This window comes from Corapipo altera, unplaced genomic scaffold (assembly GCF_003945725.1).
Source record: "Corapipo altera isolate COAL_440 unplaced genomic scaffold, ASM394572v1 RXGC01000072.1, whole genome shotgun sequence".
Taxonomy (NCBI): Eukaryota; Metazoa; Chordata; class Aves; order Passeriformes; family Pipridae; genus Corapipo; species Corapipo altera.
The window spans coordinates 187,649-215,326 of NW_020884943.1; the positions used below are offsets into that span (position 1 = coordinate 187,649).

The following is a 27,678-nucleotide window of genomic DNA, read 5'->3' on the forward strand; positions in this document are numbered from 1 at the left end:
GATATGAGGAGGACACAGGAATAGGATAGGGGAGGCTGGAGAGTTGGATATGGGGGGGCACTGAGAAATGGGGTATCTGCGGGAGCCTCAAGTATGGGATGTGGGGGGGGGTCTGGGAGGGGAAATTAAAGGAGTTACTGCAAATTTTCCGCTGTTCACGTTGCTCTGGCTTAGCTGGTACTGGTGCTGGAATAGGCTAAGGGTGTTTTCCTGGCAATTTAATGGGGCTGGCTTTAGGTCGTGTCACCTCCTTTCCCAGTCCTGGTCCCAGCCCCTCCAGGAGCAGGACCCTTAGAGCTTCCCCCTGTCCCACTCGGTGAGTGCTCTGGAGGTGTTTTCCAACACCCTGGGAGCCCACTGTCTGCAGGCAAGCATTTCTGCTTGATTCCAGCTACCAGCATTGTTTATGTGAACCCCACCTCCTTCTCCCCCCTCCCTTGGTCTTGGAAGAGGCTTTTTTCCATCCGTGTTCTTCCCAGTAATCCTGGCAGACAGCCGAAGTTGTCCTGCCCCAGTCCTGCTGTGTTTTCGTGTGTCTTGGTCCATAAAACGGGTGCAGAAACCCACAGCTGACGGTGTTGGGCCAGCAGAGAAAACCAGCTTTTTGTCCTTGCGTTCAGTCCTTGCAGGAAGTGGTGTGTTTGTACCTGGAGAAGTGCTCCTAAACCCTGTCCTTGCTGGAGTTGTTCCACAAATCCCCTCTGCACACACACGTGTGTGGCTCCATGGGTTTTTCTGCTTGTGTTGAACACACGTCCTTTTTGGTGAAGGAAACCAAGCTGACACTGCAGAGGCTCCTTTGGAATACGAGCTGAGGGCGATGGGATTTGGCTGGAGCCTGTCATGGAGGAGCGGGAGGGGAGGGCACTTGGCTCTCACCCTGCCAATCTGGGCAGCAGCGGCGCTAAAGGGTGTTGATCCCGATGAAGTAGGTGACATTCCTGCCAGTGCAAGCTGCAGAGGAGCACTGGGATGCTGCTGGATCCCGGCGGGATCTCTGCAGAACCCCGACAGGCGGGTGTAGCCGAGGCACATTGTGGTCTTGGGGACAAGAGGACCTTCCCTGGAGAGCACAGCACATGTAGGCTGAGTGAATCGCTGGGTCCTGGCGCCATCCTATAAATGGAAAATGGGTAAAAGTGTCCTTTCCTTACTCTCTACTTCAGGTGGCTCTTGCCAGGTGTTTTGTGAGGCCCTAAAATGCTGATTTTTTTTTTTTTTTTTTTTTGCTGTAGAATCTCACCTCATTGCACCTGTCTGTGGTGGTGGCAGGACTGTCTGTCATCCCAGGATAAATGCTGTAATGCAGTCAGTGTGTCCATGTGGGTTGTTCATTTGGAAATCTGGATGTGCCTTGTTCTCTCAGGAGCTTCCCTGTGTCGGGTGGTCCCTTCCAGGAGGGCAGCAGGGACGAGCGTGTCGAGTTGTCCCTTAACTTCCCTGTTTATCTGATTTTTCTTTTCCCTAGTAACTTTTGCTGGCAGGCAGGAGTTTAAACACCTGAAAAAGTCCCAAGGCTTTTCCTGGTGTTCCTTTTGCCCTGTGCGTGACAGAGTATCCTTTGGCAATGACTCAGTTCTTAAAGTGTACAAGTATAAAGATTATCCGGAGAAATTATTTTCTTCCTGTGACCCTTGGGACTCTTCTCGTGATGTGGAGGTGGCTGGAGGAAAGGGGAGTCTGTGAGGATGCTCTGACTTTGGAAAAGTATGGAATGTACCTTCTCTTTAAAGTCCAGAAGTTAGGGATAAGGTTACCCCTGTGGCTTGCTCTGTTTGGAAAAATTAAAGGATTTGGGACCTGTGAACAGAAATCATTCCTGGAGCAGTTCAGTTCGCAGAGGCGATTTTCCTGCTATAAATGTGATCCCTGGGAAAGGTGGAGCTTCCTAGCTGGCTTCCTGCTCTTCAGATCTGTTTGAAACTTTGGAAAACCAGTTGTGTGCTAATATCTCTGTTCTTATTCCACATCAATGACTCGGGGCTGGAAAATACTCCACTGGGGGAACTTGCTCAGTCGGTGTGGCCTGGCAGCTCCTTTTGCCGCTGGTAAATGCCGAGGGAAGGAATCATTTAGATGAAGGGATCATGCAGTTGGACATTGTGTATGATTTTTCTCCTTAAATTTCTGTTTTATCTTGGCTTCTGTATACATTTCATAGCTTGTCTTCAACAAAAGCAGGCCTTCCAGGAAAACATCCACCCAGCCGTGATTTGAGGATGTCGGGAGGTGCCAGGTGTGCCTTTGCCACCACGCTGTGACTCTGTGGGTTTAATTGCTTTTCCCCAGCCTTACTTTAATTTGGATTTGATTGGTTTAACGTCACCTCTTGATTATGGATGAGTTTTTACCTCTCACATTAATAATTCCATATTGCTGTCACACGGGCGTGATGCGGATTCCTAAGGTTGTGGTGTGGCAGCAGAGATCTGTGGAGCTCAGGAAGTTAAAATAGATAGGAAAAGAAGGCAAAAAGAGGGAAAGGCAGTGATTCTTTGGGCTAATACAGTGTTTGTGGGAATTATTTCAGCCTGTTTGGTGCACAGAGCCTGGAATTTGCAGCCAAGGAAGAGGCAGCCTCTGCCGGCGTGTTCCTCTCGGGTTTTTTCGGTGTTGCGAGAGTCTTCCCAGATGGCCTTGGAAATGAGGATGTGTGTGGGCAAACCAGCTGGTTTTGGAAAGATGGGATTGGTGTTCAAACCAAAACATTCCTTATGGAGATGGTTCTTATCTGTGAAAACACCTCTCTGGATTTGCTAAGGGCAGGTCTGGAGGAAGAGGTGGGGATTTATCCGGAAGAGAGATTAGGGAGACAGAAGAAGTGGGCAGGGACTGCCTTCTCCTGGAGGCTGGCTGTGGCACTTCCAAGACAGCATTCCTTGAGCTTGCTGGGAACTGAACATTGTGTTGATTTTTTCCATGCTTTTTGGTTTTCCATGCTTTTTGGTTTCCATGGTTTTGGGATTCCATGTGTGCCGAGCTGCCTGCTCGGGATTCACCACGCTGGAGCACGTTGCTCGTCTGGAGCAGGGGAACCTTGCTCCAGAGTCCTGGAGTCACCCAGAGTCACCCAGCCGTGCTTTTCCAGCCTGTGGGAACATGCTGGCAGGGCCAGGGAAGCTGGGACATCCAGGCCTTGTGCAATCCCACTAAGCTCTGTTCGCCAGCTGGTCGTGGATGAGGGGAGCTTTGTCCTGGGAACTGCGTTATATGGGAATGGCACTGCCCTTTCCTGAAAGGATAGGATTGCGTAGTTCTGCCAAGTGAGCTGGAAGTGCAGATGGAATATCTTTGTGCAGGGAGCCTGTGAGAGTTTAATGCCCCACCTGGGCGTTAATTTTCTGTATTGTGCTTTTTTTTGTAAACGTGCTCCCGAAGTTTTAAGGGAAAAAATGTGCTTAAAGTGTGTTACCCGTAATTCCTGGTCACCTGTCCCGGTGGGACTGCTCTAAACTAACGCCTGGAACACAGATTTCTATAGGTTTAAATATGAAAATGCTCAATAATTGAAATTGGAGCATTTGGGGAACTTCTGGGCTCTGCAGAACTTCGGAAACGTCGGAGAACTTGGTCCTTCCTCCTGATTAGAAGGAAAACGCCTTATCTGCCAGAGCTTTGCTGTTGTCCCGTGGTCCTGGTTCTCTGGAGGTTCCCTGTCCCTGGGTTTGTTTGAGGACTGGCTCACGGCAAGGAAAATGCCCGGTGCTATTTTGGAGCGTCCCGAGCCCGTAGGGAAATTTAATCGGCCTCGTGTGACTTCATGGATGTGCCCAAGACGTGGGGCTGCTCTAAGAATAGGGACTGTTTTGTTAACTCTGAGACTTTAAACAGGTTTTAAAACGCAGCCTGCAGCTTAAAACCAGCAGGGATGGTTTGCGTGGTTGGATTTCTGTTGGAGGTTTCCAGACACTCTCTCTGTCCCAACAGTTTCAACTGTGATCTTAATTTTGCACGTCAAAATATTGGTTGGTTTAAAATTGGTTTCTAACTCTTGGTGTGTTTGCCCGTGTCTTATTCTTCACGCAAACCCTCTGCTGCTGTTGGAGGGGTGGGTTTGTTCTGCTGTTTGCCGTATTTTCTTAGAATTCCCAGCTGGTTGTGTTGGTTTGTGGAGGGTACAGAGAGCTCTGACATCCATTTAAAAAAAAAAAAAAGATAAATCTCTCTCAGATATGCTTTTATGACGGTCATTATTTGGAATGAAGAAATAAATAATGAAAAAGTTGCTGATGGGACTAATTGAGTTCGCTGACAGATTCTTTCTCCAGCAGCAGCAATTAAGGAAACTTTTTAAACCCGAGGGGCAAACTAGACTGGCTCTCCTTCGGAATTTCATTCCACTTAAGAGAACCGACCAAAATATTCATAAATAAATTCTTTGCATGGTGTTCCAGTGATTGTTGTTGTGTTTAATGGAGTTGTTGCATCATTTGTGACAAACAAGAGGTGGATAACAAGGGTGCGGCCCCTGCTCAAGCTGATTTTACTTTGTGGGAGATTGAACGAGGCCAGCGGGGTGTTGTTACTCCCCCCTTTCCATCCAGGGATCTGCCCCAATCTCCCCAAAAAAGAGGTATTTAAACCATTTTCTTAGGTGTCACAGGCTTCACTTGGGAAACAAAGGCGCTGATAGTAATTTCCTCGCAGTTTCTCAATGTGACAGGAGAATGACTTAGCATGAAAAGGAGAAGTTGGGATCAAACTTAGTCCCATTAACTGGGGAAAAAAACCCACTTTTTTTTGTGAGCAGCGGTGTGGGAGAGGTGTTTTGGCTGCTGCTGCTGCTGAAATTGCTCTTGCTGGGTGTTTGAATGAGCAGGGCAAGTGGATTTTGTGAAAACAAACCTAATTCATTTCACTTCAATGTCCCAATTTTTTGAGCGGGAAAGAGACACATATGCAGCACCAAAAGGCAGGAAACTAAGCTACTTAATTCTCCAGCTTTTTAGAACTTTGGTGTTTGTTGTAAATCCTCTCCCTGGCCTTACATATTTCTGTGTGCAGGGTTTTGGACGTGAAACCTCCTAGAACTGGCTGCAGTTTGTGCCCCCTTTACCTCGTGCGTGTTGCCCAAACTCCTGCGTAATCCCGAGGGGAAGATTCCCGGTCTGGCCAGCTCAGCTCTTTTCAGCCTCCCGGGCTCTAGGCCAGGAGAACATAAGCCTTTCCACGTAATTCCTGCCGTGCTTACCTCGCTGGGATGTTCTCAGCTTGTCTTCCTCTGGTGTGTTATTTTACAGCGTGTGCGGAGATGAAAGCAATCCCTTTGTGCGGTGAAATCCATCCTGGCTTCGCTGGGACGAGCGCTTCCACGTGCTGCTCCTTTTTGTTTTGTTTTTTTTTTACCTCCCAGGCTGTGGGAAGACATGGTGTGCCTCTGTATTTCCGTGCTTTTCCCCCTCTGAGGTGGGTTTATGTGGGGCTCTCATCGCTGTGTCGCTACTCACAGCTCTCTGTCAGAGCTGCCAACTTGCTCTTCCCAGGAGACAAACCCATCTCCAGAAGTCTTTCATCCTGGATTTCGTGTGCTGAAAGCACCTTTCCATGACTGACCAACCACCTTGAAAGCCTGCTGCGAGGGGGTCTGGCTGCAGCTGGAGTTCAGCCTCTTGTTTCTCCCTAAATGAGGCAGCTGGCTGGGTTTCAGGTTGATGGCTGTGGCACCAAAAATAGCTGGAAAACGGGGTTGTATGAGGCTCCCCAGCACCAACCCTTCTCTGTGCCACAGGCAAGGAATGGAACTAGATCATCCTTGTGCTGGTAGAGGAGTTTCTCAAGGTGTTTATCCACATGAGGACATGTAATAACTGATTTTTTTTTTTTGGCAATTTGTGTGACACTCAGCACGTTGAAAAAAGAACTGATTTTGTGTAGGTGTTCAGGTGGTGAAATGGTAAGGTGTGAGACAGCATTCCCAGATTTATTTTTGGTAGCCTCTTAGACACGAGTTTCAAAAATAAGCAATAAAACAAGGCACATAAAACATAAAAATAACCTTGAGTTAACGTAACCCCTTTGCTGATCAAAATACGGGCGTTTTGCATCAGTTATACACATATATAAAAGCAGAGTGTGGTGTGATTGGAGCGTGAGTTCAGTCCCTGCTGTCCTGCCTCCTGGGAGAGGAGGGTGTTCAGTTTTCCAGCTCCTGCAGGATCCAGGACAGGCATCACGTCACGTGAGTGTTCCATGGCTGAATCACCTGTCCCGGCACCCGGGGGAAGATGCAGCTGCCGAGCAGGAGCTCACGGCTCCAAAACCCTTTTTGCCTGGGTTTTCACACCTTGAGTCCTCGCTAAGTTGTGAAAACACTTGCGGATCCTTGTCTTTTTTTTGATCCTGGTTATTTGGAGCTGGTTATTCCGTGCCCTCGGGAGTGTGAGGAAGGATAGTGTTCAATGCCAAGCTCTCCTTTGGCACTGGAGGAAGAGGATTGTGTCTGCTTATGAGGTATTTTCCAGGGTTGTGAGAGTGGCTGGGGTTTGGGTGAGGGTGGAATTTTCATTCAAAATCAGCCTTTCTTTGACTTGCAGAGCAGTTCTGGGTGGGTTGCTGGGGGGTTGGTTGAAGGTAAGTCAGTGGATGGCTTGGAAATTCCCGGTGATCCCGGGTTTGTCTGCACAACTTGAATATATCAACCTTGGTCTGTTGGCAGTGACATGGAAAGGGAATGTGAGCTGCTGTTATAAAATATAAAGAAAATACAGGCACCTTCTTTCACACTTTTTCTCCTTTCTGAGCTTCTCCTGTATACCTGGGTTGTTTTAATCCTTTGTGATAACAGATCTTGTGGTCCTTTAAGCCAGAAGTCAAGTCTTTATCGTGTTTACATGCCCAGGCTTCCCATGCTTCCCATCTATGACTGGAGATGTTTCCCACTGAAAACAATGAATGGCTTCTCATTAGGAAGGGAATTTTTAACTTTAAATGGAAGATGTGGATGTTGTAAGAGTACTGTGTGGTGGGTGTAGGGGCTGTGTGTCGTCCTGGAATGGTTTGGGTGGGAAAGGACCTTAAAGTTCATCCAGTTCCAAACCCTGCCAAGGGCAGGGACACCTTCCACTGTCCCAGGTTGCTCCAAACCCTGTCCAACCTGGCCTTGGACACTTCCAGGGATGGGGCAGCCACAGCTTCCCTGGGTAACCTGTGCCAGAAGAATTTCTTCTTGAGTGCTTTGCCAAAATCCATATAAACCTATGGATGAGGATGGTTTACTGGTGTGGAATAACCACCCAGCTTTGCTGACAAGGCTGTTCCCACACAAACCCCTTTCAGTGCTCAGTGCACTGAAACTGCAGGAATCCCTGGAAATCAGGCATCTCGAGGCAGCACTGGAGTTCTTACAGTTGCAGCTGTTCTTCTTTAGAGATTTTTAAATAATTGGTTTTTTTAATGACTAGTTTTTCTTGTGTGATTCCCACGTTTGGAGTGAATTTGGTTATATATTAAGGGTCTGTTCACTCTGCTGCAGTTCTTATGAGTAGGCTGTGAAACAGAGCAGCACTGTCAGGTATGGACCTGCCAAACCAGGGGAGAGACCCGGAGGTGTTTAGATCCAGTGCTGTTGTTTTCAAAGTTGCTGCTGCAGTTCACATGCAGTACCACTGTAAATTCAGCTCCCTGTGCTGTACAAATACAGAAAACCTCAGTGTTCCTGACTGCTCTCTGTGCATTTGGCCTCCTGAGGCTGCACTGGCAGGGGGGGGAGATGTAAGTCTTTTCTGCTTTTTGATGCCAGTTTTCTCTCTTTTGGATTTTAGGAGAGCTCACACCTTAACAGTCTTGTTCATCCTCACGTGTGCGCTGGGCTACGTGACCTTGCTGGAGGAGACTCCCCAGGACACAGCCTACAACACCAAGAGGTAAATAACTGAGCAGGGGGGGTTCTCAGGCGTGTTTTTGGAACCTCTGCACCCCCCTCACTGAAGTGCCTGGGCCCTTACAAAGTTACAAAACCGATCATAAGGCCATAAGCTCCTCTGATGCTGACCACTGAATGTAATTTCTAAGCAGTTTAGTGTCACTGTCACCCCTGTGGCCGTCGTGTGGTGGGGTTTAAAAACCCCCTCTCTTAAAATGACCTTTCCTTAAAATAACCATCGTTTCTAAATGACTAAATTTCTCTGACTCGAGTGCCTTTTTTTAAAATGATGTTCAAGATTTCAGCACAGATCGCTGTCTGTTGTTGAAAATTGCCATGAGGACTCGTAGCCCAAAGGGAAACAAGAATGAGATGAGTCTTACGTGCGTGGTCTGTTTCTGCTGCAATTTAAACTGATTCAGTGTGGTTGAATTTCTCCTCTTTTTCAACACAGTGGGGAAGAAATAGCGTGTAGAAAAGTGGTGTTTTAAAAAGCTAGGTATGTTTTAAAAATATACTACAAAGCATCTTTGCTAGAAATGTGAAAATTGTTGTTTTCTTCCAGTCTGGTTTCTTAAATAACAGTTTTTTTCCTCTTGCTGTTAAAGGGTTTCCTCCTATTTTTGTACATTTCTGAAGTGAGTCAGGATATAGCGTTTGTTGTCCTGGAGATGCAGGAGTTGGGGTATTTCCTGAGATAATCCTGGTTGTTCTGACAGTTACACAAGAGCTGGGGATGGTGGAACTCGCCCTGTGCCCACCTGAGTGCTGAGATTTTACACGTGGAGGTGAAATGGAACGAGCTGGAAGCTGTCTGAGGCTGGGAAAGGTTCTGGAAGGCTTCTGTGTGAACAAATGCCATTTTATTCCCCTTTCTAAATGAGGGAGTCCAGGCTGGAGGCGTGACATGCTGTGGAATGGCCGTTGGAAGCTGGGAAGGGGAAAAGCTGAAGGAGAAGTGATAACACATCCTCAGGGAGTAATACAGAGCTGAGGTGACTCAGTGGAATATCTTATTATTGAGCTTAGAGCCTTCACTGCCTTAATCAAAACAAACCCAGGGAAGATTAGTCCAGCAGGTGAGCCTTTCTCTCAGGAAACAGAAGTTGTTTTCTGCCTGTTTGGCGAGAGGAATGATGTGCCCGGTTGTTAAAATCAACCTACAAACATCATACCAGGGAAGGGGCAGCAAATGGGTTTTGGTCACTTCTGCTGCTCTGGCTGTGGAATTCTGCCTGTCACAAAAAAAAAATCCTTGAAAAGCAGCATCCTGAGGATTGGACACGGTCTTCCAACTGTTCCATGTTTTATACATCTGTGTTCCCCCTCGTGCTGCTCCCTGTGCTGTCATCAGCCATTCAAGCTCTGTGCCCATGGGCACAGTAGTTAACTTGGCCAGATTATCCCTTTTTCCAAGCTAAAGATCAGTGCAGGCATAACCATGAGTCCTGTGGGCCTTTCCCAGGCTTTACCTGCTGCCTTGGCCCTGATTCCCAGAAGGAGTGGACGTGGCTGTGCTGTTCCACATGCTCCTTATGCCGAGCCCACTTTCAGGGAACTCTGGTCTCAGTTGAACCATGGAATATCCAGAGCTGGAAGGGACTCACAAGGATCAAAGTCCATCTCCTGGCCCTGCACAGGACAGCCCCAATCCCTCTGTGACCCTCTTTACTGAGCTCTCTGAGTTGCTACAACAAGTTTAGCACCATCCTACGTGAAGGATTCCAGCTCAATCCCTGTCCCTTCCCTTCTCCAGCATCTGGGAGCCTGCTGCTCCCAGAGTGTTCCTGGCTCTTCAAGTGTAAATCTGAGCAAGAAAAAGATATATTTAAGTGTATAGCTGAACAAAACCAGGCATTTCAGAGCAGGATAAGACGGTCACGGCGTGCATAAGTATATCCACAGCCCCAAATTTTCACGGAATTTTTATTTTTGCTTCCGTAACTCAAAATCCCTTATCCCAGCCCGAGATCTTTGTCAGTCCTGATGCAGAGCTGTGTTTTGATTTCGAATCCTGGCCAGCACGAGGCTGTCCCTGTGTGCTGGTACTTCATGGGAACACTTGCTGCCTAATGACCAGGAGTGGTTTTGGCACCACTGAGCAGGGTCTGGAGCTGTCATGGGGTTTTATTTCCACCTCCTGCACACTGACAGTGGAGCAGTGTTTGGGGGTAGGTGCAGATCCTAAGTACACACTTCCAAGCACTCCAGCCTCCTTTGTCTCCGTGCTCTGGCTGAGGTGCAGAAGGTGCTCGGAGCAGTAAACTGAGGTGAAGTTCCCAAATTTGCTGGCACTAAACTCCAGTTTCCTGGACTGGAGTCACGTGAGGCTCCCACCTTCTCCCCTGTAAAATCAGGATTATCTTACCCTATAAAAGTGCTCCATCCAGTCACTGACAGGAGCAGGATGAGTGGTGGAGTCATGGAATAAGTCACAGGAGAAGTGATGGACAAAACCCACGTGAGGGCGGGGACCTCTGAGCTCATGGGGTGTGGTGTCTGTAGCTGAGGTTTGTGTTTGCATCTGTCTGACGTCCCAGGGACATTTTCCTTCCTGCAGCAGGCCAGGGCAATTAAACAATTAGAGGTGGATTATTTCTTTTAATGGTAAGGTTTATGGAAATCTTTTATATGTAGATCTAATCAAGAGTTCATTAGGATCCCACACGTGATCCTGTTATATATGTGATTGAACTGCCTCTGTCGTAAGGACAGTGGAACATTTCCTTTGTTAGGCAAAGAGGTGTTGTGCTGCAGAGACCTGCCTGATCCATGGAACTTTTATTCCCCCCAGTTCCTTGGAATAGCCCATCCCAACTGACAACTGTCCCCTTGTCCTCTCTTCAAGCACTTGGGAGGGACAGGACTGAGCTCCATCTCAGAGAGGAGCCAAATGAACATTCAGCACCTCTTTTGCACACCATGGCTGTGGAAGAAATCCACAGCTCCCAAATATTTTGAATACTGAGCAAGGCGTCCTGGGGAAAAAAATGAATTTTTTTTTCTCCCGTACAAAAAACGTTCAGGTTTAAAAACACCTTTTCCCATATAAAACACATTCAGGTTTCAAGACACCTGTGTGCTCCAGGGTTGTAAGTTGAATTTCAAGCCATGAAATGTCTCTATATAGTTTTTGGCAATCCCTGCCTTCCATGGGGACGCATCCAGGGATCTGTGGGTTTGCTCATGGGTGATCTCCAGCTGCTGTGGCTGAACTCCCACAGAGGAATTGAGGTACCAAAAAGACCAGACCTCCATGTGCCCGTTTTCCAGGGCTTGTGGGTCGTACCAGCTGTGCCAGCGTGGCTCCAGCCCAGGAGGGGCCAAGGGAGTGGGAGCCAGGACAAAGGACCTTACACAGCTCCTCACAGACAGGCTTCATTGTCCCGTGTCTCTGAATCGACTCTTAGCCCAAACAAGAGCTTGTTTGTACCAGTGAAGCTGCTGCCAGGTTCTCCCTTTATTGTTTGGTCGAGTGCTAAAATGATTTTTGCAGGCACAGGTTTACTGCTTCGTGCCTTCCTGGTCTGCTGCTCAGGAAAAACCACTGCCTGTGTCCGTCCAGGCGAGGAGAGGAAAGCCCCTCTCAGGTCCTGGAGCCTTCCTGCCTCTAGGCCAGGCTGCTGGTCAGGCCTTGGAAGCTTCCTGAGGAGACAGATTAATGATGCTAAGGGGGAAAATTTAGTTACCACCGGGAAAAAAAAAAAAAATATAATGAAGATGATGTGGCTATTATGCGAATTTGGGATTTGCTTCCAGACTTGCCGTGGTGAACTTGAAGTAAATTAATATATCTGAATCCCCAGCGTGTTTTGTGGGCTGAGAATGGGTTTTAGAAGGGGCACGACCAAGTTCCTGTGGTGGTTTGGATTCGGGATTTGAATTCGAGCTTTGGGAAAACGACCCATGGACCAGACTGTGAGCAGGGATGGGGTTGTCACACCTCACACAGTGCAGGCTGTTCCACGACAATTCCCAGTGCTGGTGCTTCCAAACACAACTATGACTCAAAACGCAGAATATTCTCGTTATCTGAGATCAGCTGAAAGGGTTTTGCCACCCAGACCTCTGGAAATCCCCATGGAACTGTCTATTCACAGGTCCATTCAGCAGCTAATTCTGGTGAGCTTCCCAGTGTTTAAAGCAAGCAAAATAACTGAGTTACATCTGTTAACTAAACCCCATATTTATTTTCAGGAAGCACAAACATTTGTCCTCGGAGGTGAATGTTGCAAAATAAGTGTCGTAAATCCTTCAGTTTTCTGTTTTTGAATGGAATTTTTGACACGTTTGAAGTGTGAACAGTCTCCTACTGCTTTTTGGTTTGCAACATTTTCTCTCTGGCAGCGGAATTATTGGGCATTTTCTGTGGCTCCCGCAGGCTGAGCCATTTCATTTGCAGTCAGGGGTTGCATCATTTACTGCAAACAGGGCATGAGCTATTTCCCAATTATCCATCCCTTCAGCCAGCACTTAGGCAGGTGATATGAGACAGCAGGATCTAGTGGGAATTGAGGTGTATTAAAAAGAGCATTTTTGGATCGCTTTGTGCCACTTAATCCATTAAAATCAATGGAACATGTCCAGGGTTGTGGGCCTTTGGTATATTTGGGCTCCTGGTCCGATAATTTGTTTTTATTTGATATCTCTGTCATGCTCTTTAGGCTCTGTGTTACAGTTGCAGCCCTTGAAACAGTGCTGGTGTGGTCTTGCAAGCTCCCCCTTGCCTTGAGCTTGATTAAGAAGCTGTTTTTGGAGTGGGGTCAAGTCTAACAGCTTGTTTTTAAATCTCATGGAAATCTAGTGGAGCAGTGAGAGCTTTCTCACTGCTAAACCCCGAGTGTCTCTGTGACCTGGTGGGAATAAAAGCTGCTCACAGACCCAAGGAGGTGTTTGACTCCTGGGGATTCAGGCACTGCCCTTTTGGGTCGTTTTTTTTACTCTGGATGGTTTCTGGATCCATTTATGACTGAGTTTAAAAACAAAAGCAGTTCAAAAAGAAAAGCCCGGATGTTTCTCCCATCAAAGGACACGGGGTGAGGAGGATGAAGCAATAAAACAGGTTGTTCTGTTTTCCCTTTCAGAGGTATCGTCGCCAGCATTTTGGTTTTCTTGTGTTTCGGGGTGACCCAAGCTAAAGATGGACCGTTCTCAAGGCCTCACCCAGGTAAATCCTCCTTGCTCCTTGGGTCACTCTGAGCTTTCTGACGAGCTGTGGGGGAGGTCGTTGTTTGTGCTGCCTGCAGAGGAGGTGAGTTGTAACCTCAGCAATCCCAGGGGTTCATCAGCACTGCACACTTATCACGCCGGCTCCACTCCATCCTGCCGGGCTTCCAGGCTGCCTGGAGCACGGAGCCTTTGCTTGGATCTCCCCTTTTGGCTTCCTGTTGTTAAGTGAAAAGCTTTGTGTGAACTGCCAGGTTCTTGAAACCTGAACTTCCCCCTGTTTATCCTCTTTTTTTTTTCTCCTCTCTGTACTGGGATTACACTCGTGACTGTGTATCCGCTGCTCCCTTTGCTCTGTGTCCATTATCCACAGAAACTGGGAGACCAGAAGCCCTTGATTATGATTTTTAAAGACTTTTTGTAAGACTGGAAGTCTTGAAAGCATTTGAAAGCCCAACACAAACCTCTTCCACGTAATGTAGCAGCGGGTGAAACATGAAAATATTTCAATATCTTCGATCTTTTGCCTATTTTTCGATGTGAATTGTTGAAAGAGAAAGAATTAAGGGAATTTATACGGGCTTAAATAATATTCCTGAAAGCATTGGGCTCTCCTACAGCCCAGTGAGGCTTTAAGTGTTTTTTATGCCAAAAATTTAACCCTCCAGTTTAGGAATGAGAACCAGCAGACACCTCAGAAAACTTGAGGCAAAGCAGGAGTGGTTCCAGAGCAATGCCCTCTGCAAACCTGGGGGGGTTTATTAAGTTTGCATTTCTGGGGCCTTATTAAATAGCAGGTTTTAACCTTCCCTCCTGTTACAGTTAGTTCTGGTTCCTCCTATAAAATAAACTACTCCTCTTAAGGGCACCAATGGTATTTGGGTGCATTCAGGGTTAGAACATCGGTGGGTTTGGGATGGAAGCTGGTTTTATTCCCTAGAACAAAACAGTACAAATTGCATGGGGAAAGTCCAGTTTATGACTAGCTCAGAGATGGATTATATTTTTTCTGGTTTGTCTTCTGTCTAATGTTGTTATTGTGTTTAAATATCTCTTCTTACTGGGGTTTACCTGCCAGATTTACTTACACACAGCCCACCTTTGCCTTTGCTGAGGCAAAAAAAAATATTGCTAAAGGAACAAGTTTGGCTTCTGGTCTCCCCTTCAAGTGTAACATTTTTGGCGGTCCTCCTTTGTGTGCTTTGAGTTTTCTGCTTTCAGGTGGCTCCCCAGACCTGCAGGATATTGCAGCTGTGATTTTTGGGATGCTGTGATGCTTCCCAGTATTTTTGGCAGAGCCTTGATGTCCCTCTTCACGTTCCATGTGCTGCTTTCACGGCTGGGTGACGGTGACTGGCAGGTGATCCCAAATCCTTCTGGTTCAGCTGATGAGGTGGCAGGAAATCTTCCTGGTTCTGGAGTGTGGAGCTGTGTTACGAGCTCCTCTGTCACTCCAGTCCCTTGGGATCATCTGGTTCTCTCCTTGCTGTCCCTGCCTTCCCTGCTGTGTGTCATTAACCTACTTTTCACTAAGGCCATTAAGGAAACTGATCCCAGCCACCACCTAAGTGGCATCTGTCCAGAGTGGTGGCTTTATTTCTTTTTTTGGCCACCCTTTTAGGATTCCCAGCAGTGGCAGCTTTAGCCAGGGGCTCATCCAGCTTTACCGTTTTCCTGCTGATTTCACACAACCCCCCCCTTTTCTCCAGTTTAACTGATAATTTGCTGCATGGGCATATTCCATTATGGCCTGACTGTAATCCAGAAATGTGGGACTGTGATGGAAATAAGTAACTCTGACTGTTTAGGCAAGACTTTACCAACTTACCCTGCTTTTACCCCGTTTTCCATTTCCTTCCTGTGAACCATCGGCTTTGTTTGGTTCCATCCAAACCTCCTGGCAAAGGAGGAACAACTCCCTTAACCCCAGGGAGCAGAATTGCACAGGGGACAGATCTTAAGCTCTGCTTGAGGATCCATTTACTGGTGGCTGAACGGCCAAATTTGGGGATTGGCATTAATTTAATGGTAAAATTAATCATGGGTGCCGTCAGCACCAGTAGCCTGTTTCACTGATATTTGCAAATAAAAGATACTCTTCATTCTCACTGTCAGCTCCTTTCTGGAGCTGTGAACGTGCCAACAGCCTGGTGTTGTAGGAGCTCAGGGATGCTTTATTGCCTTTGTCAAGATAACATGCCCACATTTGTCATTCCGAAGAAATTTTTCCATGACAGTTATTAATGCCCCAAGAAGTAGCTTTTAATATTCCCAGCCTTTGCCAGCAGTTATTTGGACTTAATGCATCGTGTGTGACAGCTCAAGCTGTTTGGGGAGTAAACTGTGAGGTTCTTGAGTAACCCTTGGGGGTGGAATAGCTGGGAATGAGCAGGCAGAAAGGTGGGGACAAAGCACAGGCCGCTGGTGGCACTGGAAGGAGCAGCCTTGTAATTGTGCAAAATCCTTTCTTTAGGACTTTATCCGGGGGAATAGCAGTGATCTGCCCCTTCCTGACAGCTCCTGTGACAATTCAGGAGTCTGGGTGCTCACTGCTGGTTTTGCATGAGTGTTTTGTTCTGGGGACAGTGATCCTAATTGGCTGGGTGGAATAAATGAGGGCGAGCTGAGCCTTTAACTCAGATTTCTTCTGCCTTAACGCAGCGTTTAATGTGTTCAGACATTACATTTAAGAGTATAAAGCGGCCCTCCCAGGCTGGGATGAGAATCAGTGTCCCCACCTCCCAGTCCTGGCAGCTCCCAGCTCCCACAGGTGGTGCTTTGAACCTCAGCTGCCTGTGGAAAAGCCGGAATTGGAGTGGCCCAGTCCCGTGCCACCTCTGCTCAGCATCCACAGCTCCAGCAGAAGTACTTTGCTTGGGCAAACCCAAACTGGGATTTTGGGATTTCTTTACTCATTTAGCCCTTCAGGTGGTGTGGGCCAAGCTCTGACCAGAAGCAGGTAAGAGGCTGGTTGTGCCCTCTGCTCTCTGGGACGTGTTGATGTCCTCTTCCCAAATCCCTGCAGTGGCAGCAGTTTGGTGTTGGATCCCAGGAATCACTGGGTTTTCAGGTGTGTCAATGCTTAGCAGAAGCCTCCTTAACGAGGAGGAAAGCCCTGGTTGGAAGGAGGCAAAATGTCAGGTGAATTTAAGGAAAACAAGTATTAAGAGATCTGCCAAAAATAACTTTACAGCTGGTCCAGGAAGAGAGAGAACAGTGTTTGTGCAGCCTTGGAAACGTGATGGTTCTGGGGTACAGATACAAAGTGTGTTGAAAACTTCTCAGGGACCTCTGTCACAGCACTGAAGCAGAACCAGATCTTAGTTTTTAATTGTGGATTTTTGCTGAGCATGTTCAGCAGCTGCCAGAACCATGTGAATAGAGAGGAAGAAAAGCTCAGATAAGGATTTAGGTTCCTCTGCTTTCTGAGCCTCCATCAGGTTCAGACCCACATTCCTGTCTGTGAGCAGTGTTAAAATCTCTCATACAAGGCTTTATGGGTTAGAAAAAGCAGCATTTTCAGGCATCTGGCAGTGACATTTGAAGGAAACTCTGCTCGGTTCTGGAGGGAGAAGTGTGGTGATGAAAGATTATTTCTCCTTGCTGGCTTGAACCTGGTGCCAGCCTGGGAATAGTTTCCTCTCTTCCAAAGAATCCTGTGATCAGTGGAGGGGTTTTTTTTGCTGTTTGGTTTTTCCTAAGCTGTGTTCTGGAAGGACAAGAGGGTGAAAGCAGTCACAGAGCTCTGAATTGCTGTTCTCTGAGGGCCACACCTACCTCTTTAATTTTCCTTTTTTTTTATTATTTTTTTTTTATTTTCCAGAAGTGTCAAGTAGATGATTTTGATGACACCAATTTAGCAGTTTTGCTGAAAAAAAAAGTTCCCACCTTGTCACATTTTGATCTATTTTAATGATGGTGTCAAAAGCAGGTTGTCAGGGACTACTTTTATCAGTGTGGGGGATTTGTCGGTAGGTTTGGTTGGTTTCCTTCTTTTTCTTTTTGCTTCTTTGTTGTTTTGTTTTGGGGGTTTTTTTTATAATTTGTTTCCTTCTTGAGGCTGAATTGGGCACAGGCACATTTTGGTTTGGGTGCAAACAACCCCTGAGAAGCTCTAAATTTAAATATCCACTTGGAATGTCAAGTTCTGCTGAATTACATTGTGTAGAATTTTTGGATCTGGATGGGGAAAACTGCTGTGTGTGCCCACCCTGGCTCTGCATCGACCTCTTAGGGCAGGTGACAAACGCTGGGGGAGTTCAGAGCCCAGAAATCACTCGGTGGGACAGAGGCCAAACCAGTCTCTGTGCGGAGCAGGAACGAGCCCACAGAGCACAAAACTTCCATCCAGGACAGGCAGAGAGAGCCTGTGACCCGAGAGCTGAGCCTGTCAGGAGATCTGAGGTGCTGAGGAGGGAGCTGGAAGTGTGCAGACACTGTAATTTGGGCAGCCCAGCGTGAGAAGATCCACAGTCACAGGTCTGGGGAGGGTGAGAGCAGCCCCGGGCTCTGCAGGGCCGAGCTTTGCATCACGTTTGTTGTGGAGAGTTTCAGGTGACCTCACATGCCTTGCAACCAGCTAAAACCTTTGGTATGTTATTTTTTTAATTTAATTCCGAGTAAAAGTGAAATTGGCCTTTGGGATTTTGAAATGCTTTCTGTCCTGTGAGGGCACAGCCCTGTCTTCAGGCCAAGAGCTGGGCTTCCAAAAGTGACTCTGCCCGGTCTGGTTGAGCCGAGGTTGGACAGGTCAGGGCACCTGAGATCAGGGAGAATGTTGAGGAAGGATCTAGTTCTTTTCCAAGGACTGCTGGGTTCTGATTCTCAACTGGGAAGTGTTTTGTTGGGCGGAAGTGTTCTGGAGCCTGGTCCCTCCTCCCAGATCCAGGTCAGTGCCTGAGTGACTCCAGCAAGTTTGCACAGCAGCCTGTATGGGAGTTGAAGGTCCTTTCTGGCTGTATCCCTCAGGAGGGGTGGGGAACACCGTGCTTGGGAGCTGGGATTTGTAACTTCTTGGTGGGAGCATCTCTTGAAACGAAATTGGTTCCCAGAGAAGCTGTGGCTGCCCCATCCCTGGAAGTTTTCCAGGCCAGGTTGGACGGAGCTTGGAGCAACCTGAGCTAGTGGAAGATGTCCCTGCCCATGGCAGGGGGTGGCACTGGATGGGCTTTAAGGTCTCTTCCAACCCAAACCATTCCAGGATTCCATGTTTAGTGGTATTGCAGTAAATGAATAATTAATTGCTGGTTTATTGAAAACTTTGTAACGTCCCCCCCCCGTCTCTCTCTGCAGCTTACTGGAGGTTTTGGCTGTGTGTCAGTGTGGTGTACGAGCTCTTCCTCATCTTCATCCTCTTCCAGGTAAGTGACTTAGATCTCCAGTTCCTGAATGCCATTTATTGTGGAGATCAACCCCTTTGTGGTGTGTTTGCTTTCACTGACAGCAGGAGATGCTCTTCAGTGTTGTGAAATCGAATCTTTGGGCTGTTTAACGAGACTTGAGGGCTGAGGGAAATTATGATAGAAAAATATTTCACCTGCTCTGACCCCCAGATACCCTCAGCCCAGGGCAGACACTGGGGTAAAGTGTTCTTAGATGAGCTGGTTCTTGTTCAGATCAAACAATCAGGAGTTGGTTTTTCACACATCCAGTCTTTGCTCTGCTGGACGTGCTGTGACCTGGCGGGGGGGGGGAAGTCATCTGGTTTCACCTTCTGAAATACCTTTTACCTTGAATGACAGGTGCTTTGAATATTTGGGGGTTTTTGCAATAAACCAGACCTTCACACCCAGCTTTGTCTGGTGGCAGGAGCTGAGGAGGAGGGTTTTTCTAGAAAAACATGCCACTGGTGCTTCCAAATAAAGCAGTTTTTACCATATTCTTTTTTTACCACATTTTACCATATCCTGTCCTTTAGTAAAGAGACTTTTACAGTTCCATCACTTCTCAGAAGGGCAGAAGTTGAAGGAAATGTTCTGAGGCAATATACTCAGCAGGCAGCCTTAAAAATCATTTTAGGTGAGAGAAGGATGAGGAATGTGGGGTTTTTTAAAAAAAAAAAGAAAGAGTTTTGCCTTTAGAGGCTACATGACCTGAGGAAGTGAGGCTGGAATTGGGATGTATGGGATCTGCCTGCTGCTGGAGTAGGGCCTTTGCTGTGCAAACAAGGTTTTAATATTGATCAAACCCTTTCCATGTCATCAGAGATTTCCTTTGGTTCCAGCATTTCTTGTTCTGCTTGCCTGTACTGGTGTAGCTGTGAATTCCAGTAGAAAAGCCTGGAATGGCATTGCTTTCCCCTGGCAGCATGTGGTATCACCAGAGATTTAGTGGTTAAGGAACTCCCTGTTGTTGCTCAGCTCTTTCTAAAAATACATCCTTGCCTTGCCCAGGTTTAAATAAGGTGAAATTCTGCTGAGTCTGCAGGTGACTGAACTTCCTCACAGCAAACACAAGCTGGCTCATGGCTGAGCCTTGTCTCAGTGGGTTTATTCTGTAATTTTATTATTGCTCTGTCAGTTAATGTTGGCCTTGTCCTGCTTTGCTGCCCATCACGGATGTCCCGGTGCTTCTGGGGTGAAACCCCGACCACAAATTCATTGGGAAATTAATGCTCAGCAAGTGTGTGGCTGATCTGCAGGCAAATTTTAATAGGTTTTGGTCGTTTGGGTAATTTCTTCTTGCTGTTTCCTTCAAGCCTCTCACACGTCCTTGACTGGAAAGGGGTGTTGGGAAGGATGAGCCGTGTGGAGGTTTTGGGAGGGATGGGGTGGCTCAGAGCAACGCCTTAGGGAACAGGGTTAAAGATCTCTGATTTCTCATCTTTAAGAAATATTAAGGTCATTCTGTAGACATTTTCCCCTTACTGTGTAGGGTTGGAGAGGCTCAAAGTCAGGAATATCCGTGAGGCTTCAAAACCTGGATGTATTTCAAGGATTGTTCCGCAACGAATTCGAAAAAAGATCAATTTGAAGATCGTCGTTGATCTTAATTCTCTTTGCACCTTCTGTGCACGAATCCTTCACATGGACCCCTTGTTTGTGTGCTCCTTTGCAGACTGTGCAGGATGGGAGGCAGTTTATGAAGTACATCGACCCACATTTAGGGGTTCCTCTGCCAGAAAGAGACTACGGGGGCAACTGCCTTGTTTATGACCCTGGCAATGAGACCGATCCCTTTCACAACATCTGGGTAAGGAACAAACTCGATGAGTCTGGGTTTTTTGTTAAAAGATTGCTTCACTGAGCTCTTCAGAGTGCAGCTGGGAGTCTGTCTGAGTGCTGAGTCACAGCACAGGCCGTGGCTGGCTCTTCAGCTGCCTCATTTCCCTTCTCTTGACCTTCCCTGTCCTTCAGGTGGAGATGTGTCTCTGGGTCCTAATTACCTGATTGCCCAGGGGTGAACTGTTTGACAGCCCTTCTTTCTCAGGTTGTTGATGTCAAGTTTGGATTTCTTTGGGTGCTTCAAGAATCTTCTGCTCAGTCGCCTCGAGGCACAAAGTCCATCCCAGAATGGTTTGGGTTGGAAAGGTCCTTAAAGGTGATGTAGTTCCAACTCCTTGCCATGGGCAGGGGTGCCTTCCACTGACCCAGGTTGCTCCAGCAACATAAGCTGCACTTTTCTGAGTGCCAGGAACCATCCGGTTGTTGTTTTTTGCTGGCAAACAGAAGACTTGAAATTCGGGGGCAATGCAATTATGGTTATTTGCAGCTCTCTGATTGCTTCTGTCCTCACATCAGGCAAGGAACAGGGTGTTCAGCATTAAAGAGGTGGTCTCTGCTCTACCAACGCTATCCTAATCCCAATTTCTGCCCCATAGAATTGCTGTCTTGGCTTGTTTCATCACTGTAACTTGGGAACAAACACTCCTAAAATCCATCAAGTGTTTATGTGTGAAACAACAGAAGTTCATTGCTGCATTTTTCTTGGGGAAAAAAAAAAACAAACAAATGACTGTTTTTGTAGTGTAATGACCTAAACTCTGTTCTTGGGTTCCAGGACAAGCTGGATGGATTTGTTCCTGCTCACTTTTTTGGCTGGTACCTGAAGGTAAGAATGGCCTTGGTCAGTTATCCCAGGCTGTGTTTGGAATAAATGAAAAACCCTTTTTTCCCCCCCTTTTTTTTTTTTTCCTTTCTCTTGCCCATGTTAGGCCACCTCATTCCTTGCCAAAGCTGTGTTACATGGACAGGCTCCCTCCTGCACTGGGATTCATTCTGGGGCAGATCAATAAAGACCTTTATTCCTGTGGCAAGAAATGCTGGAATGACCTTTGGAAGTGGAGTGTGGGACAGGCAGTGACAGTCTGCTGTTCCCAAACACTCATAGGCTGCTACTGCTGCTTTCCCAGTGGCATCAAATCAGGATTTTAAACCATTAAATGGGCAGTGATTTAATTCTTGTTACTTTTTAGTCAGTATCAACTGACTGTGGAAGAAATTCCAGCTGAGCTTGTCTCTTGCAAAACATTCAACACGTGGTTTGCTTTGATTATTTTGGTCTAAATATTATCTTTTTTAACCAGAGCAGACTTACTAACTCACTTGATTTTGCCCCCTGCAGACCTTGTGTGGGTTTTTACCCACAAGCCCACCAGAAATAACAATCTGACAAAGCTCAGCTCTTTTAAAAACAAAGCTGGAGCTGTTGCTTTGTGTTTTCCCTTCAAAAGTGCAGATGTGTTCTGGGAGTGGATTGGGTTGGTTTGGGGTTTCCCCCATAGGCAAAGGTGAGTTTGCTGGGCATGGGGAGACCTGGACTTCAGCCTGTTGGTGGTTTGTTCTGTTAATGATCTGAGTGATAAATTTGGAAAACTCGGATCTTTCTCATCCAAGACAAATGAATTAGAAACTTAAATGTCAAAATAGCATTTCAGTCAACATTCTGTGGTTATTTTTACAGATAAATTATACTGAGGAAAAAATACCTAAATGGTAAAAAAAACCCCCTACCATAATGCCTAAATTGTAAGTGCCTGACAACAAGACATAAGGGGAGTAGTAACACGTTCCTGAGGCACTGAAGTGGGATAGAATTCCATATGCCAGTGGAACTGTTCTTGTCTAGGTCTGGAAGAAGCCTGGGTTTTGTCAAAGAGGCTGAGATTGAGGTGAACCCTGCAGAGGTTTTTTCCTGGGCTGCTCAGCCAGACAGAAACTGGCTGCTGGATTTCCTCTGGGTCATAACACATTTACCTGTTAAATATGCTAGATATTAACAGATTTCTCTCTTTAAAGCTGGAGGGGTTGAGTGTGTTGTCCCAATAAGCAGAGGTGGGCCATGTGTTTGGGTTTTTCCCCAGATCTCAAAAGCCACCAGCATGGCAATGTTGGGAATGAATGTGCCTTATTCATCAGAAATTATTTGGGCTTTGGAGTAATTTAGAGCCCGTGAAAAGGCTCTGAAAAGCCTTTTTTTCGAGCAGTGTTAGAACCTTGCTGCCTGTGGTGGTCGAGCACCCAGTAATTCCCTGCATTTACCTAATTCCCTTCCTGCTGGATCCCATCTTAACCTGTCTCTGTTCTTTCGTGGGCTGGGATTTGTGTCATCATCTCCATTTCTGTGCTGGTTTTGCCTGGGGGAGAGTTAATTCCCCTCAGTGTCTTTGCCTCTTGTGCTGAACGTGTAAGTAGAGAGGCCTGTGAGCATTTGGCTTCACGGGACCGTCACGTCATGAAAATCAAATTGTCCTGAGTCTCCAGCGTTCGGAAAAGAATCAGGAAACAAGATTTTCAACTGCACAAATAACTGGTGAAAAAAACCCCACACCATGTCTGCCCTTTGTGTTCTGAGGCCAGAAGTTTGGAAGTTAGGGAAATGAAAGGTAATAATGTTTCACACCCTGTTGCAAAACTCTAAATCTGAGCAGAGTCTGGCCGGGATTTATGGAATGCTCTGTTATTCAGGTTTCTAAGGGGCATTAAGGTAAGTGGTGCCTGGTTCTGCTCTCTCTCTGCCGTGCAAGTCGTTTTTGGGATGGTTTTGAGCAGCTGTTTTGGGTGTTTGAAAGACTTTTTTTTTTTTTCCTGCCTTTAGACGCTGATGATTCGGGACTGGTGGATGTGCATGATCATCAGTGTCATGTTTGAGTTCCTGGAGTACAGCCTGGAACACCAGCTCCCAAACTTCAGCGAATGCTGGTGGGATCACGTACGTACTGCAGGGATCAGGGTTTGTTTCACTAAATGGGAATATATATTTTACAGGGAGGGGTAGGATGTGGTGAGAGCTGAATTGGATCGTGTTATGTGTGTGTTTTGTAGCGTTTTTGCCACTGTTTCTGTAATTTTGTGGGTTTCAAGCCCTTGCACGTGGTAAATATTTTGTTTGGGTTGGTTTCACTACGGGGGAAAGAATCTAAAGCTGAACACTTCCAAATATTTGCTGAGGGTGCAAACCATAAAGTCTGTAATTCAGAGAGAGGTAAAACTTCGTGTATAAAGATTCGGAGGATGATTTTTCTTGCCTGTTAGGAAAAAAACCAACGACCAGACTCAGTGCAGTTTTTGTCCAGCTTTTCCTTCTTTGCAAACCTCTCCTTTCTGAAAGCAGTAAATATTACTGTGATTGGAATGTATCTGGTTTATAAAAAGATTTCGAGAGATAAATGTTTGGCCTTACTGAAGAACTGTGGGGTCATTGCAAGTTACAGTTTGTATTCTTGTCCTAAAATACAGTTTGTGTGTATTTTTCCAAACAAGAGGGGCCTTCAAGCTTAAAGGGACACCCCTTTTAAATTATGCTTTGTTTTCCTGTGAGATGTAAATTGGTGCCAGAGTGATCAGAATTCTCTGCAGTCAGAGCACACAGCCCTGATCTCGTGCCTGCCTGGGTTTTTGCAGTTGAAGCTCTTTCCCAAGCTTGGAATGATTTGCTCCGTGGCAGTATTTATAAAAGTCGATGCATTATGTATGAAGGCACCAGGCAAAGCTATTCTGCCTTCAAAAAACCTTTTGGAATTAACTCTATGTGCCCCACTCCTTTGAAAGGGGAGCTGTACCTGTAGTGATTCCCTGTTCCTTCCCCAGCATCACTGTGTGCTTTCTCCTTCCAGTGGATAATGGATGTGATCCTGTGTAATGGGCTAGGGATTTACTGTGGGATGAAGACTCTGTCCTGGCTTTCCTTGAAAACATACAAGTGGCAAGGACTCTGGAACATTCCCACCTACAAGTAAGCTGGGGGGGGAAGGAACTCCACGGGCACAGCACAAAGGTGGGGCCCGTGCTCAAGATCTTGGTTGTTCCGTTTGGCTTCACGTGGATTAAAGAATTCCTGGGTGTTCAGATGGCTTGGGGATCCAGTGGTTTATTGCTACAGGGAGGCTTGTTGGAGAGTTTTGTTTAACTTGAGAATGGAATTGTTGGAATTACACCTGCGTGTCCTGATGTCGGGGAACGAGGGCATCCTGTGGAAGTGAGCTTGTTTAATGCAGTTGTTGAAAGAAGAGGCAGGAATCCAAGCTGGGATCATACTCTCATTCACAGCAAGGATCTGCTTGGTCTTGGTGCATTCCCTGGTAACCAGAACTTCACAGGAACTGGGACACTGGGAATTAAAATTTAATAAATCCCTCGTAGTCATGTACCAGTAATGACCCATCGTGCTCTGTAGTGTCTTTGCTGAGCAGAGCAGAACTGCTGACAACAGTGGATGTAGCGTATTAAAGCTTAAATTGATAGTTAAAATAACAAGCTTCTCTAACTCAGAGTTAACCTCATTAAATTGTGATTTTGATGGAGTAAACGCGGGCATTTTGCAGACCCCAGTTGGTGTCTGAAATGGAAACACTGCTCAGTGTCTCTTCCCTGATTTTCATTAAACCTGCCATCACGCTTTGCTTTTTTTTTCCAGGGGCAAAATGAAGAGAATTGTCTTCCAGTTCACCCCCTACAGCTGGGTGAAGTTTGAGTGGAAGCCGGCGTCCAGCCTGCGCAGGTGGCTCGCCGTCTGTGGCATCATCTTCGTGGTGAGGAGACCCCTCTGTCCCTCCTGCCCTTTGATTTCGTGGTCTGTAGCACAGGGGGTGACCCGGGCTTCGCCTCTGGGAGGTGCTGTTCCTCGAGCTGAGGCCAAAAGAGATCACTTCCCAATCCCATGGGACTGGGGTCTGTGTCCATGTGTCTGGGACAGGTGACAGATTCACTGCACAGATATTTGCTGAACGCTGTTGCTGGCACTGTGAGCGATACAAACTGGGGCCTGCACGTATTTCAGCAAGTTTCTGCCCCCAAAAGCATTGGTTTGGGGTGTGAGTGGCTCGTTTCCCTCAGTTTTGTGCAGGTATGGGTCACGATGCAGCTGGAAAGGGCTGTACTCAAGCTCCCCAGAGCAGGGCTCCTGAAGCACGCTACTACCTCTGGTAGTATGTTTATACAACCTTTAAATAGTTAAAAAGATAATATTTTAATTAATAATATTTAATATATATATTGTGTATAATTTTACAATAATAATAATATACATTAATAATATTTTTATACAGACTTAAATAATTCGGTTATCCGAGATTTTTCTTTTTTTATGTCTCACTGAAAACACTTAGCACCTGAGTGACTGGATTCGTATTATGGGAATGCAGCATCTGGAATTCATACCTGTGGCTGTGAAGCAGAAGTTATCACCCACATGACACTGATAGGGAGGGTTAATTGGGCAGTTTGAGTGTCTTTTCCCCACTCCTACCCCTTTCCCAGCCCAGGGGACTTTGGCCTTTGTGCCATCCAGGGGATGTCACTTGGCTCTGCTCTGGGCAACTCAAACTTATTTCAACCCAACAACTGTGAAATTTAACTAAAAACCACCCCGTGACACGTTGTAGTGACACAGGGCACTAACCAGTTTCTGTGGCTCGGGACATAACTCTGTATTTTTAGTACAGAACTTGCTAGAACAAGCTCACAGTCCCTGGTTTCTGCTGCAGGGGAACACTGGCCAAGCTCACATGGCACACCAGGCTTGCTGAGGCTCCCCTGCTTTGTGGGAGAAGGAAAGGAGTGTATAAATAAAACAGATGTTTCCCCAGATGGTTGCTGGTTGCACCCTGAAGACACTGGGGTTTAGGTACTGCAGCAGCTGAGAGATTCCAGTGAATTCATACTGGGCTGTGGGATTATGTTTCTTTTAGCAAAACTCAGGTTGAGCTGACAGTTTCTAAGCAGCTTCAGGTTTTGGCTCACTCCTTTGGCTTAAGCAATGCTTAATGCCCTTTGTTATCATTCCTTTTGAAGTGACAATCTGGTGTCTCTTTGCTCCCTTCAGCACATTGCCAGAGCAGCCCACTCGGGAACGTTTTGCTCTTAATTTATAACCTAAGTTGGCTTTGAGGGTGACATTTGTACAACTGTGTAAAAAAAAAAACCAACAAAACACTAACCATTCCCCCCCCCCCAGGATGTGCAGCTCATTCCCCTTGTTACCCATCAACCAGATTTTAAGTGACAGCGGAAGGAGAAGTCGTTGCCTTTAGAATTTGCAGTTCAAGCTCCTTATCTGGAGGTCGAGAACTTGCTCAGAATTTTGAGGCAGCGCTTTCCCAGCTTTGTGTTGGGGTTTTTAGAGCCTCTTCCAACACAGTGAAAGCATTTTAAAACCAAGCTCTGTGGGTGGTGATTGTTGAAGCTGCTGGTGGTTCACTCAGTGACACGGAGCAGGACTGGGAAGTGGGGGGGATTCCAGGCTTCACCCACCGAAGTTTTCTCAGTGTAATTAAGATGTCCTTTCTCTCAGTTTCTGTTGGCAGAGCTGAACACGTTTTACCTGAAGTTTGTGCTGTGGATGCCCCCAGAACACTACTTGGTCCTGCTGCGCCTGGTGTTTTTTGTCAACGTGGGAGGGGTGGCCATGAGGGAGATCTACGACTTCATGGACGACCCGTAAGCCCAACCTCTCTGTACTTCCCATGTCCAGCTCCACGTGCTTTGTTTGGAATTTGCTCCAGCTTGTTGGCATCCATCTCAGGCAGCTTGTCAGGGGCAAAAAAGGCCTGATCCCAAAGCATCTGCTTTGTGTTCCTTTGTTTTGGAGGTCCCACTCTCCCTGGTCGGAGGGCAGCTGTTGTTAAGGGCATTCTGTGTGCACTGTTCTGAGCTCAGTGTTTCATAAAGGGTCTCTCTGTGGAGAATGGAATGTGTGAAGGAGCTGGAGTGCCACTGGCTCGTGGGCAGGGCAGCGCTGCGCTCCAATTCCAGACTGAGAGCCAGGGACTGCGGTCCTTGGACGTGCCCTCCGAGGACATCAGGGCCCAAACTATAAAAAAATGGGATTCCTAAAGGCACTTCTTTCCTTGAGCCATGTTCCCACTGGTCCCTGGCCCTCCGGAGCATTCCTGGCATCCTCTTGCAGGTCAGAGGCCCTCGGTAGCAAGTGCTGCAGGTGAAGCACCACACACACACAAGTGCATGTTCTTCAGACTGTTCCCACTCCAGCATCATATTTGTCCTCGCTGCTTTTGTTTCTGCAGACCATGTGAGAGCTGAGAAAGCTTTGTTTCTCAAATATCACCTTTTCTTTTAATGTCACAACTTGCCTGAGCCCACATCCCGAGCCCGAGGCCACGCCTGGCTTCCAGGGGTGTTCATTGTCTGTCGCTGACCAACGCCAAAAAGTGTCTGTGTTCAGAATTTAGGGTTCCAACATTCTCTGAAGATCAG

The 27,678-nt window shown here is 46.9% G+C and overlaps 1 protein-coding gene across 2 annotated transcripts in view; it reads left to right on the forward strand.

Annotated features, from left to right (window-relative positions):
- The first annotated feature begins 400 nt into the window (after positions 1–400).
- Positions 401–27,678, forward strand: part of PTDSS2 (phosphatidylserine synthase 2) — a 32,777-nt gene continuing 5,499 nt past the window's right edge. The window contains exons 1-10 of one of the 2 annotated variants that reach the window (XM_027662026.1): positions 401–1,133; positions 7,761–7,862; positions 12,946–13,028; positions 18,320–18,387; positions 20,084–20,218; positions 21,026–21,076; positions 23,063–23,176; positions 24,081–24,199; positions 24,881–24,995; positions 26,756–26,901. In XM_027662026.1, the coding sequence (XP_027517827.1) occupies positions 1,123–1,133; positions 7,761–7,862; positions 12,946–13,028; positions 18,320–18,387; positions 20,084–20,218; positions 21,026–21,076; positions 23,063–23,176; positions 24,081–24,199; positions 24,881–24,995; positions 26,756–26,901 (944 nt within the window). In that variant the 5' untranslated portion in view covers positions 401–1,122. Of the gene's footprint in view, positions 1,134–6,429; positions 6,451–7,760; positions 7,863–12,945; positions 13,029–18,319; positions 18,388–20,083; positions 20,219–21,025; positions 21,077–23,062; positions 23,177–24,080; positions 24,200–24,880; positions 24,996–26,755; positions 26,902–27,678 lie in introns of those variants that run through there. The other variant, XM_027662028.1, reaches the window with a different exon arrangement.